The 12064-nt window shown below is 49.6% G+C and overlaps 1 protein-coding gene across 1 annotated transcript; it reads right to left on the bottom strand.

The window, feature by feature from the left end:
* Positions 1 to 463: 463 nt before the first annotated feature.
* Positions 464 to 8311, bottom strand: AREG (amphiregulin). The gene is made up of 6 exons (XM_042796784.1): positions 8204 to 8311; positions 7870 to 8040; positions 5076 to 5259; positions 4471 to 4629; positions 2623 to 2725; positions 464 to 1686 (listed from the first exon to the last, which is right to left on the bottom strand). The coding sequence occupies exons 1-5, from the start codon at positions 8244 to 8246 to the stop codon at positions 2638 to 2640; spliced, it is 645 nt and encodes a 214-aa protein (XP_042652718.1). The 5' UTR covers positions 8247 to 8311; the 3' UTR covers positions 464 to 1686; positions 2623 to 2637.
* Between the last annotated feature and the right edge of the window lie 3753 nt (positions 8312 to 12064).

Below are 12064 nucleotides of genomic sequence, written 5' to 3'. Positions count from 1 at the left end.
TGAGGCTATTTGGCTTTTCCTCATTTATTTAAGACTGAGGTTCAACCCACTGTCCAAATTCTCTCTGACCACATGGAGATCAAAGGCTCTCCCCTCTTCAATACTCCCAGCTCGAGTCCAGTGCAAAGGGGTATGCATTAGCTCAAACTTCAGTTTGCTCACTTCACCCCTCCCTAATCCAGGAACTAAAAGATTCCTTCATAGTTGAAATAAATATACTTCCTACTGCAACAGGTACTTGCATTTGCACGTTCTGTTTACAAACAACATGTGCTCTTGTGAGAGCAGCAAGCTCATGCTTCACACACAGCTTTACTTCTTCACAGCCATCCTTTGTGCTCTTCAGTGTTGAAATTCCTGCTTTGAGGAGAAACCAAGCTCTAATTTCAAGTGTTTACATATACTCCTGAGAGCAAGAAAAAAAAATCTTACCACCATTAGGTTATATAAAAAGTTTAATTATAAAATAAATAAGCTTGTTGTGGAAACATTAAATATTAAATACAGTAATAAATATTTACACATTTACAGATAGGACTTGACAATTAATGGTGTTTCTCTGCTACCAGAAGAATTCTGCTCTGTTTATACAGAACACACTCACTCTTCCAAGAAGAAACTGAACTCAGATAATACTCTGTGCTCAAGACTGCATGGACAGTTGAAGAAAGCAAGGACACTTGGGTCAGAAGAGTTTGAGGTAAGTCAAGTTCTTTGCACCAAAAGGTAGAGCACAAGAGACCACTGCTTGCAGAGTGTCAGTGCATGGATTTAATTCTTCAGAGGAACAGGTTCTTGGTCAAGTTCAACCGACTGGATCCAATGTGAAACGTTTTATACTTTTATGCTTAAAGCAGCATTGAGTACCTGGGTAACAGAAGTAGCTCCTTGTTTATAACAGATGGGCCCAGGCTTCTCGGCTTGTTTGAGCATGGGTCTTTTCCTTCAGATACAGAGCTTCAGATCTTGCATTTACTGTCTCAGCATCCTGAGGAGACTAATTTTAACTCAGGCTAGCACACATGCAAATGGGTAACTCCACTCACACGAGTCCTACTGAATTCAGAGGGATTACTTTCCACACATACAGTAACAGAACGTGGGTGTGGCTGACAGATCTGCTACCAACACCCTGCAAGTCGGAACTAGAGATGAAGTTCTTTGAAGCTGATATCAACAGGGAGCACAGTGACAGCAGAATTAGGTTTTTCATCCACTGAGGTATAGGGAGAGAAGTCATCCAGAACTCTTCCCTTTTTCGCTTTGTCAGAGGGAAGGGAATTTTCTCCCCTCCATCCATTCCCGACAGCTGCAACGAGCTCTCTCCCTTAGAGTGGCCAAAGGAGACTTGCTAACTGAAGAAAGTTCATCCACACAACAGCAGAGACTGGGGCTCCAGCACCGAGAGAGAGGGCTCAGTAGCAGTAGCCTCTAGCAGGTCTTGATAGCAGGTTCTCTACCCCCAGAGTGGCACCTCCTGCCACATCCTTGTGCCAAGATGTAGTGGTAACTGTCGTCCCCAGCAAGCAATTCAGCAGCAAGTGGCACGTTGACATGTCCTTGCAGCAGCCTCTGTCTTGATGAATCGGGGCTTAGTGGCAACAGCTCCAGCCCACAGTGTCCAGGTGGATGTGTCAGGTAGCCAGAGGTACCCTGCAGCTTGGCAGTGGCCACATCAGAATTGTTCTGTAAGGGGCAGACCAGGCACATTAATCACCACCCACAACATAAGCACACTGTGCTAGAACCATGTCAACCCTACATCCGAGGCAGGGAGGTCAAGGATGTTCACACACCTGAGGACACTCTGCTACATACTCTTCAGCTTCAAGTAAGCTTTGAGCAAAACACTCCAATTGTCACTGGACAAAGCTGGACCAGGCCTGTAGCTGCCACGTGGTAAAGCAAAACTTCTGAATTCTGCCAGAACTTCTCAGACTATCCTTTGTAGTTTACTCCTTCAGCTTGTAGCATAACTCCTATTCAGTAAGGGTCCTTGAGTCTGCTGTTAGGTATACTTTTGCTCAGAGAAGACCAACGTGCTTGCTCGTTAAAATCCACTAGATTGCTCCCAGGAGTGATCCACCTAGGTCAAGGAGCTTTAGCACTCAGTTGTTATGACAGTATGACACCTGACCAAGAGGTTACTTATGGTGCTCACAGAATTGGCAGCTTTATCTTGGTCTAAAGCCTCTAGGCACCAGAAACTGCAGAGAAGACATGAAAATGCTCAGTACTTCTCTTATGAGAGGTGATGATCCACTTGGCTGCTGCACCACCTTCCATGATGGAAGTTCAGCATGGTTTCTTGCACTAAACCTGCCTCTGCCCAGATAAGAGGGATTTTTTCCTTTGTAAGTCCACTTATCTGAGTACAGTTTCCTATCCTCACTTATTCTTTAAGACAGCAGCCAGAAAGTTAATAGAGATGTTGAAGAATTTATACAACTTGGGTGGTTTGGGGAAACCAGGAAACTGAGCCACTTGTTCCCACGTAACCTATGTTCCAAGGCCCTTCAAGTGTTAAAAGCAGACACCAGCTTTGCAAAACATGCATGCAATACTCATATGGATAATTCCAGCCTGGAAGGACTGAAAGGCTTTTCAAGTCAGCTTTCATACCTGCTTTCTCCTCATTTACACACCAACATGGCCATTTCTGTTTTCTTGACGAAGTTTTTTCCTTTCTTCTTTCTCTTCATATTGAGGACACTTTTTCCTGACCCTGTGGAATTACAGCAGGTTAGAGATCATTTTGAACCCTGATATACATCCTGTTGCTACCAGCCCCCACATCCTCTGCATCAGACTCATGTCCTTTGAATCCTCAAGCAACTCCTCAGAACCAAGAAGTTTCAAGCAAGACAGATTTTAAACATTCAGCATCAAGCAGTATCTGATGATAAAATCAAGGAGCCCCCAAGTTAGGCACTGGCAGTTTTGCCTCACTGAGCCAGGGCTTCTTTGCTTAAACCCGATTAGCTAGCTTAAACTCGATTATTGCTGGAACTGAGCAAAGCACCAGAAGACTTTCTGGGGGACACATTTCCTGATGGCTTTAGCAAATGGCTGCAGAGACCAGACTGCCTTCCTCCTCCCCATAGCAGAGCCCTATGGACTTCAAGTATCTGAAGTCCCTGTCCCCTTGATGTGTCCCTTGAACACATAATAAGCAAGCTGCTTACTCATTTTCTTCCAGTTTCTCCAGTCTTTCCCAGTAACTGTTCCAAAGAGACCATCTAGCTTCTCTGGATGAAGGTACAGTTTAGTGAATCACATGCTTTAAGTTCATGCAGGTTCACAGCATGAAACAAATTTAATTGTATTCCATGGCTTGCTCCAGAAACCATCGATGCTCATTTGCTCTTACAGCACTACAGAATTGGTTATCTCCTAGCAGCAAGGAATGAGGCAGTGTTCAGAGAACAAGTGCTCATCCCAGAGTTCCTTAAGTTCAGATCTAAATATGAAGCAACAATGAAATGACAAATGTACGCCTTGTTTCCCGAATTGCAGGAAAGGGTACAGCACATACCCACTTCTTGACGTGCTTCATCAAGACCTAAAATTAGACTGAACTTTTAAGATTCACCTACAACATCCCAAGCTCCAGTGTGGTGGAACTGCAGTGTCAGAACTGGAGGATCGCTCCAATACTCAGGAAGTGCTGGCATCAGGCTTCCCATGCTGACTATCTAACCTCAGCACAAGCTCCTGGAGAACACATTGCTAAGAAGGAAAGGCACAGGCAGCAAGACAGCTGCTGCATACTGCTTTTTGGCAGGTACAAAGAAGAGGATATATGGCTTGAAACAGATACCCAGAAAAGCTCTTTAAATTTAGTCACAGCAGGAGCTGATTACCCACCACATTGAACTGTCAGCAGTTGGTTGGGCAGGAATGGTTGTTATCTCCATCTGAACAGCAAGCAGTACAGTATTTGGGACTGACAGCATCTGTTTCCCCATTTGTTTGCCCCCCAGTGTAAGTGTTTAAGCTTAGCACCCTCCATTAATAAATGTACAGTTGAAGCACCAGTTCCTTCCCTCCAGCTGTGTACCCAGTTGCTGGATAATAGCAGTGCATGAAGCTGTTATGTTACTGCTTGCAGGCTTCTCCAAGAGGATTAGGGAAGGCACTGCCGTGTCAGCATTAAAGCTCCTCCTCCCCTTCCTGATGACATTCTGCAGCACTGTAACTACCCTGGATGTAGCAAGAGTAGAAAAGCTCTTGTTTTAAAATAAGGGTCACAGGCTGCCCACAGCCAATAGCAAGAGAGGGTAAGTGAACACTTAATCACTTACAAACTTCTCATCTTGCTCAAGACATATCCAAGCTGGGATAAGAACTCAGCCTTTTTGGATGCCTTCCACACAGGTAATTCAGCTGAGCCATGCACATTTCAGGGCCACTGGACACAAGCCCCGCTCACACTTAAGCTAGATAGACACCAAAGTGTGTAATACTTACTGCACTATCACAATGATCAGTACAGTAACGAAGCTGATGCTTGAGAGCAGGACAGCTACCACTACCAACACAGTCTTCGAGTAGTCTGCCACATCATTCTTCCTTTGAGTCTTCATGAACTGCTCACCACAGCGCTCACCAAAAAAATCCTGATGACACCTGCAAGTAAACATTAACACAAGTTCTTATCAGCTCTGGTGCTGTCTGGAGCCAAGGACACCCACACACATTCAAACCTGACTTAGACATCTTCAGAGTTTCCCATGAATCTCAAGATGCTCTCTTCAGAGCACGTTCATGAAATGCAGTCACTGCTCTAGCACAAGGTTTGTCAGCATTTCAACAAGTTGAGATTAGTTTGGGCGTGATGTTCCAGGAAGACACGCCTTTTCATTCTTTTGGTTTGAGTTTATGACCAACTGATGAGTTCAGTGGCTTGTTATGCATCTCAGATTCCATCATCACTTAATTTACATGGCAGAAAGATTCTCAGTCAAAATACTGCAGGATATGGATCTATGCCAAGTTGACACTGATTTTTCCTGAGCCCTCATATGCCACCAGCTCACGCCAATCACACCTAACTCAAGGTACGAGTAACTTACTTGCAGGTCACCATCTGTAGATGTTCTAGGTATATGCATTCACCATGGATGCAAAAGTTTTTGTATTCCATTTCACAGGGAGTCCCTTTCTTTTTGTTTTTCCCTTTATTCTTCTTTCTTCTTGATTTGCCAGCATTCTTCTCACCCCCCCTCTTTGTTGGCTTGGGTTTAACCACAGGTTCAACTGAAAAAATGACAAGACGACGCAGTCTAGCAATGCTAAAAAGCTAGATTCTGTGAAAACTGAATTACAGAATTTGGGGAGGGGCAGGGGGACGGTCACTGCAGGAGAACCTGTGACCAGGAAGCATAGGATGCAAGTAAACATGCAGCACTTCACAGCCAGCACAGAGACAGCAAGCTTAGAAGCTCATTAAGCCCAAATCAGCCACCATTACGTCCTGTGCAATGCAGACGAAAAGCAGTATGAGCAGATGAGCTGAGAGCGCCACCAGAGATGAAGAGCAGCAGAGCTGAAGGACTACAGCATTTCACAGCGTAAGATACTTGAGTGAAACTGCACAGGTTCAAGTAAAGACCTGTAGAGAACACCTGAGTTCACACTGAGCCAAGCCATCCACTAGTTTGATATCGACTCCGATGCAAGGCTAACAGCTTCCATCGTTCTAAACTCTCCATTTGCATCAGTGATGAAAGGCCTTGTAACTCACTAGATAGTCCTGGGCACTTGCAGAGGCAGGACAGCTTGCTATCCCAGTCAGCATACTTGTTTCTCCAATAACGTGCAGTGCTGTCTTCCACAGAAGTCAGTTTGTTTCCAGTTCTCCTACTTTGAGAGATGCCGAGTGCACCAAAGGAGCGAAGGCAGGATAGTCCACAAGAGTCAAGTTATTTGTTCTGCCGCTTACTGTTGCCCCTCATTATCTCAATTAAGACAAACCTCTAGAAGAGTGTGGTTTACAATGCTGGTGACTTAGTAGCCTTTGGATTTTAAGCAGGGGCAATCATCTTCCTTTCGCTGGGAAGAACAAGCTAAAGCCAGTTACTGACTATGGGTCATAAGCTCTGTAGCTGCTCCGCACAGCAGTCAAAGCTCGACAGTGTTATTTTAGATCAAGTTGGTGAAATACTGGTTCTCTGAAGAAAGCATCCCTTTCCTACTGGCCGCAACACAACTCTTCTCAGCGCAACACTATGCTATTCAGGACTAACAGTTAACCAGGTGAGTTTGAGCAGGTCTTATTTACAAGACTCTTCAATTTCTCTATTGTGCTCTGCAGACCTAATAAAAATAATTCCTGAAGTATTATTATTTTACCCAGAGCACTATTCATATAGGCAATCGTCGCAATAGGATGCGCCTGGATCAGACTACTGCATAACCTTGTATTTCTAGAGACAAGAAGAAAGTCTGCACAAAGAAACAAGGTGTAGTTCACTGTTGTCTAGACAGCTGATCATTTTAACTTCTCGAGCAACAAGCCTGGCTTGAAGTTACTTAAAAGCAAAAATGCCTTCAGCAACCAGAAGTCTGATTCAAATGGTATAAGCTATATTAATATGTAAATGAGGAACCCTGTTCCTGCAGCAAGGTTTCCTGTCCCTAGAAGTGTGAGCTTACTATAGGAGTTCTGTCCAGTTTGACTTGATATTTAGGTTAACACTTCCATAATTGAGGCTGTTTCCATTCTTCTCTCTTCAAGGCTCAGCTTGTCAGTTTGATCTCTGCGTCCCTGTCTGCAAGCTGCACAGCCAGGAAAGCCATCCGCAGTTGAATCACAACAGCTTGAAGGCTCCACAGATAAACCTCATGCCAAGCAGAAGAGCTGGTCTACAAACCAACCACCTTTGGTAACAATTCTGGTTTCTGTGCAGTTATACAACACTTAAATCACTAAGCCAGTAGTTTTACAGGCCAAACTGCTCAATAACTCTGACATTCCTGTTTCCCCTGGAGGACTCGAGCTCGTTAAAAACTTCAGCAAGGGTCCACAAATTCCCTAGACCGAGCATCTGGAGCATGGACCCCTTTACAAGAAGTCTGTTAGTCTCATTCAAGTCTCCAGGTACTTCCACAGGAAAAATAGTGGCCAGATGCATCCTAGATGGGCAACAGCACCAGCCTACTAACATCTACTGGGTTCAGATCACCTGTAGGTACCTGGCTGGTATTACAATCACACTTAGGCCAGAACCAACAAAATCTCCCCATCCCCATAGTCAGGCAGTATATTCAGATCTCCTCACAGCTTAGCAAGTAGACAAACTACAATAAATCCACGCAATTGCTATTAACAGTGAAGTATTGCCTGAAAGACCATTAACAAGCTTTCCTGCAGCAACTTAAGGGGTTGAAGTGTTTGCTTTAGTCAACTCCAACCCAAATAAACCATCATAAGAAAACACCCAGAAAATCCTTAGAACAAGAAAGACAACCTGATGTAAACCCCATCTTTAGGGCCAAACAGCACCCACAAACCCCACTGAAGTTCCCATGCCAAGTAGGTGGTAGGTACCCCACCAGAGCCCGCCTGTCAGGTTTAACAGGAGGAGAGCAGTACAGCACGCAATCAGCTAGCCGGCAGCTCTCACACACCCTAGCTGCGCTCACGCTAAGTTTTCATCCCTGGCAGCCGATTTTTAACATAATAGTTTCAAGCAGAAGCACACTTTTGCTCCGTACTCCGCAAGCAAAGCACAGCAGCTTTACATGAGGTAAAGGGGGGAAAAAAAAAAAAGGGTGCTCACAAGTGGCGAGCCCTCAGGCCCAGCACCGCCGAGCCCACCTCACCCCCGGCCCCATCCCCCGGCGCGGGGAGGGCTGTCACCTTACCTCGGATCAAGTCGTCCACGATGTACTGGTGGACGGGCAGCGCCTCCTCGTACTCCTCATCCTCCTCATAGTCAGGACCCGACACGGCCTCGGGCTCCCGCTGGCCAAAGCCCCCGTGCCGCTCCGGCTCCGTGGCGTTGGGCGAAGAAGACCCGGCGGCAGGCCGGCAGGCTGTGAGGGGAAAAGGCGCGGTGGGGCAAACCAACGGCCGCCGCGCGACACCCGCCTCGCGCCCCCCCGCCCCCTGCCCCCCGCCCCACCAACGGCCCCAACCGCCGCCTCGCGCTGTCCCCTCAGCCGCGCCGCTCCCCTTCCCGCCGGCCCCGCCACCCACCTGCCAGCGCGGCCAGCGCGGCGATGAACGCCACAGCGCGCATTGGCGGTCCCGGGGCGGGCGGCGGTGACAGCACGAAGGGCGTACGCGGCGGGCGGGCGGGCGGGCGGGCGGGCGGTGCGCAGCGCTCCATGAGGAGCCGCCCGCCGCCGCCGCCCGCTTTATAGGCGGCCGCCGCTCGCCCGCCCGGACGTGGAGCGGCGTCAGCGGGGCGGGGCGGCAGGTGAGGGCGGTGCAGGCGCGGGGAGGGGAGCCCCGGTACGGAGCGGGGGACGGCACCCGGGGAGCGCGTTGGTCAGCCAGATCTCTCGGGCTGCTGTGCCTCCCCCGTCCCCCCCCCCCGCTCCTTCCTCGCTCCTGAGGGAGGAAGCGGGCGAGATGCGGCAGAAATATTTTTTTAACAATAAATCTAGTGATGGCCCTTAACATCAGTCCGCGGGGTGCTCGCTTGAGCGGAGCATGAGTAACGACTGAGTAACCCGTGGGGAGGAGGGTGGGTAAGCACCCAGGCCGAGGCAAATGTGCTCCTTGGGGGCACTTCGGCTCCTAATTACCACGGTAGCCCTTAGCGGAGGGCGCCTGACCACGGCTGCCACTCCTGAGGTGTTGCGTAAGAAAAGGTGAAGCAGACCTACTTTTAGGGGAGAAGAACGAGGGGATGGGGTTGTAACGTGCTGGGCGTAGGGTGGGAACCCCGAAAAGCCCTGTGAGGGGGTGAGGGCGAAGGGATGGGTACTCTGCTCAGGTCCCTGCAAGGGCTCTGCGCGGCACGGCAGGGTGGGAGGGCAGCGGAGGGGCAATGCTGCCGAGTGTGGGGAAAGGAGGATCTGGGCGACCTTTTCTTCTAACTGAGAGGGGCTGGAACGCTACTCACGGCTCAGGAAGCTGACGGAGCCTTTGCTCGAGGTGGCTGGGATCCAAGTGGCTCAGTCATTAAGCCTTCTCCCCTCTTCCACACATGCCGGAGGAGGGTATGCAGCTCCCCGGGGCCGTCTTTTCTGGGTCACACCAATCCCGAGAAGCGATGCCACAGAGGTCTCAAAAAGAAGATGCTGAAACAGTCGCTCAAACGTTTACCTGCAACAGACAGCCCCAGGAAACCTCCATCAGCCCCTTTGTGCATGGTGCAATTAAAACTGATTGTCATTAGCAGATGGCTTTACTGTTATTTTTTTTTTTTTTTTATCATTCCGTTTCTGCTCATTTCCCATGCCTTTTCTCATAGTGTCTACAGCAGAGAAAAGACAAATACTGCTCGGCCACTGTGGCCCTAGGAAATCATCTGGGGGGGCAGCCAGGGGTTCCACAGTGTCCCTCCTTTCCCCCTCAGACCGGAGTTCCCACAAGACCCTGTAAGTCCCAGGGCCTGGCATTAGCAGACACCAACTGCATGTGAGTGGAGTTTCTCCAAAGACAGAGACTTTGGGGTTTGGGGTCTTTTCTGTCAAAATGTGGGGTTGGTTGTGTGAGAATGGCCGAAGGGAGGTTTGTAAACTGGGAGTTTTCATTCCCTGCTGCCTGCTGTGCTCAAGGCCAGCTTCCTCATCAAGGCACTGCAGCTTCCCTCTTCAATTTTCTTTTTTGCAGCTGTTCATTAAAAGGAAGTATTTCTCCCAGCTTTTTATCACAGATTCACTGGAAACATTTTCAATTAATTTTTTTAAGTTCAGCCCGAGGAATATAGCGGGCATGGAAAATTTCAGCCCTGTGCACTGCGCTTGGCAAACTGCTAAGCAACCTAAATGAGAAGCTTAGCAGGGGAAAGGTTGAATGACCCAAGTGCAATTGCCCGTGTTACCTGTGCTGTTTAGAGACCAAACACGGCATATCCAGCGCCTGACTCACTACGTTCCCTCTCTCCTCCAATCTCCAGCCGATGACTCCATCTCACTGACGGGCAGCAGCGAGGAATTTGGCTCGGCATGCTTCAAATTTGTCAGGCATTTTGCTGACTTCCTCCTGCCGCTCCTGATTCTTTGAAGAAGAAGGGGCAGCCTGACATCAACCATCACTGCTCCTCAGCGTGCAGAAAAGGCAGCAAGGTGGTGATGGCCACCGGTTGTGCACGGGGTGCTCCAGGTGGGACATCGGGGGAGCTCTTCCCAAACGGCGGCACCCTGGCAAAGCCCTCCTCTGGGAGGACACCCTCCAGAGGCCACATGTTCCAAGAGGTTGAGGCTGGGATCCCACCGCAAGCCCCAGCTCTGCCGTGTGCTGTCGGGGAGGAGGCACTAAGCTTGGCCAGGGCTGGAAGGATGCTTGGACTCTGCCCGCAGGCTGAGCTCCTGGAGGACGTCCCTGGGAGCCGTGAGAGGAGGAGAAGCCTCGGAGGGGCCTCAAGGCTTACTGCCGTGGGCTGCCCCGCTGCGGCTGGGCCGGCGGGGCCGGTTGCTGGGCCCGCAAGGGCAGGGCTCACTCGTGGGAAGGTGCTGGCTCCCCGTGGATGCAGAGTGCCACCTACTGAGGCACCGCTCCCAGTAACACCGGGGGTTTTCCTGCAGGACACCCAGGCCATGGCTGCTGCTCCCAGTGCCCTTGTCCACTCTGACGGGTCCGTCGTGTCGGTCCCAAAGGCTGGTGAGCCCAACAGGGTACACCTTCAAGGTGTGCTGGGAGCTGCACGGACAGGCAGAGCCAGAGCCTTTCATTGCCATCTGCCCTGAACCAGACCTTGTTTTTCGGGGGCCAGCAGTGCAGGGGGAGGACATGCACCAGTCATATGCTGCCCTGTTCTTGCTGGTGGAAATGAACACCTCAGGAGCCAGGCTGTTTCTTCCTGTGCCTTGAAGTTGTTTTAGCTAGCCCTGAAAACCTTCAGCACAGCCCGGGCTCAGAAAGCACTCAGTGCAGGTGGCCTTGGTGCCAATTTTTTTCTGCTCTGGTCTCAGCTCATGTCTGTGGCATACACCACTGTGGCCACATCAGTGGGGAACTTTCAGTCAGTCTGCCTCTCTTCTCCCAGGCCCATCTCCAGAAAACATCCCAGGGATAAAGGCTGTAGCTGTGTTACCTGCTGTGGAACAGCACATCACCTGGCTACCTGCAGCCCCGAGGCCACAAGGCCACCCTGGCAAGGACCTGATGTCCTGAAGCAGCGGTTCAGCATCTCCAAATCCATGGTGAATCCCAGCAGATTTTGCCTGCTTGACATTAATGTGCACTTCCCTCTGCCCTGGCAGCTCCCGGGATCTTCTGTCCTCCTCACTGACCATGACTTGTCTCTTTGAGATGACTAAAAAGGAAGGATGTGCTCAGGATGTGAAATTGCACATTATCAGCTCTGGTGTGTGCTGGGAGTCCCCAGATTGGCAGAGTATTTGAATTCTATTTTCTTCTGCTCTGACCCCCGGGACCAGGGTGAAAAGCCACGCTGGTCTCCCTTCGGACAGGGTGGCCAGCACACAGCTTGTCCCTTCCCCAGCCATGCTGTGGCAATCAGGGACTTGTGGAGGTGAAGCAACATCAATGCTGACAGCTGCCTACCCCTGGCTGAGCACGCTTGAGCATCGTGTCTTCCAGAAGAGTCCAAGTGCCAACTGCGATCTCGTTATTCACTCTCTTTACTTTTTGATAAAACCTCCGAGAAATGCATGAAGGGAAAGTATGTATGTGAAATATCTGCCCATTAATTTTCTTCACTGACATCAAATGTTTATTTTGCAAGGGCAGGCACGGCTGACCTGGGTGTCTGAACATGAGTTATCTTTTCTCATCCATCTCGTTGAGAGCAGGTGGAAAAGGGTAATGACTCAAAGCAGAGTGGTGTCTGTCTGGGCAGCTCACCAGACTTTCACTTCACTTGTGATCTGCAGACGCCAGTATCTTCTGCTATCAGAAGCTCCCTCATAGGCAGGGAGGGAG

Source organism: Tyto alba, unplaced genomic scaffold (assembly GCF_018691265.1).
Source record: "Tyto alba isolate M040663 unplaced genomic scaffold, T.alba_DEE_v4.0 Super-Scaffold_23, whole genome shotgun sequence".
NCBI classification, from domain to species: domain Eukaryota; kingdom Metazoa; phylum Chordata; class Aves; order Strigiformes; family Tytonidae; genus Tyto; species Tyto alba.
The sequence above is the reverse complement of the archived record's forward strand: the minus strand, read 5'-3'. Positions and strand labels throughout refer to the sequence as shown.

Coding starts and splice junctions, on each gene's coding strand:
- AREG (XM_042796784.1), bottom strand. CDS start 8,246: ATGCGCGCTGTGGCGTTCATCGCCGCGCTGGCCGCGCTGGCAG. Junction 5,260..7,869: donor CGTGGACGACTTGATCCGAG/GTAAGGTGACAG, acceptor TCATTTTTTCAG/TTGAACCTGTGGTTAAACCC. Junction 4,630..5,075: donor CTACAGATGGTGACCTGCAA/GTAAGTTACTCG, acceptor GTTTACTTGCAG/GTGTCATCAGGATTTTTTTG.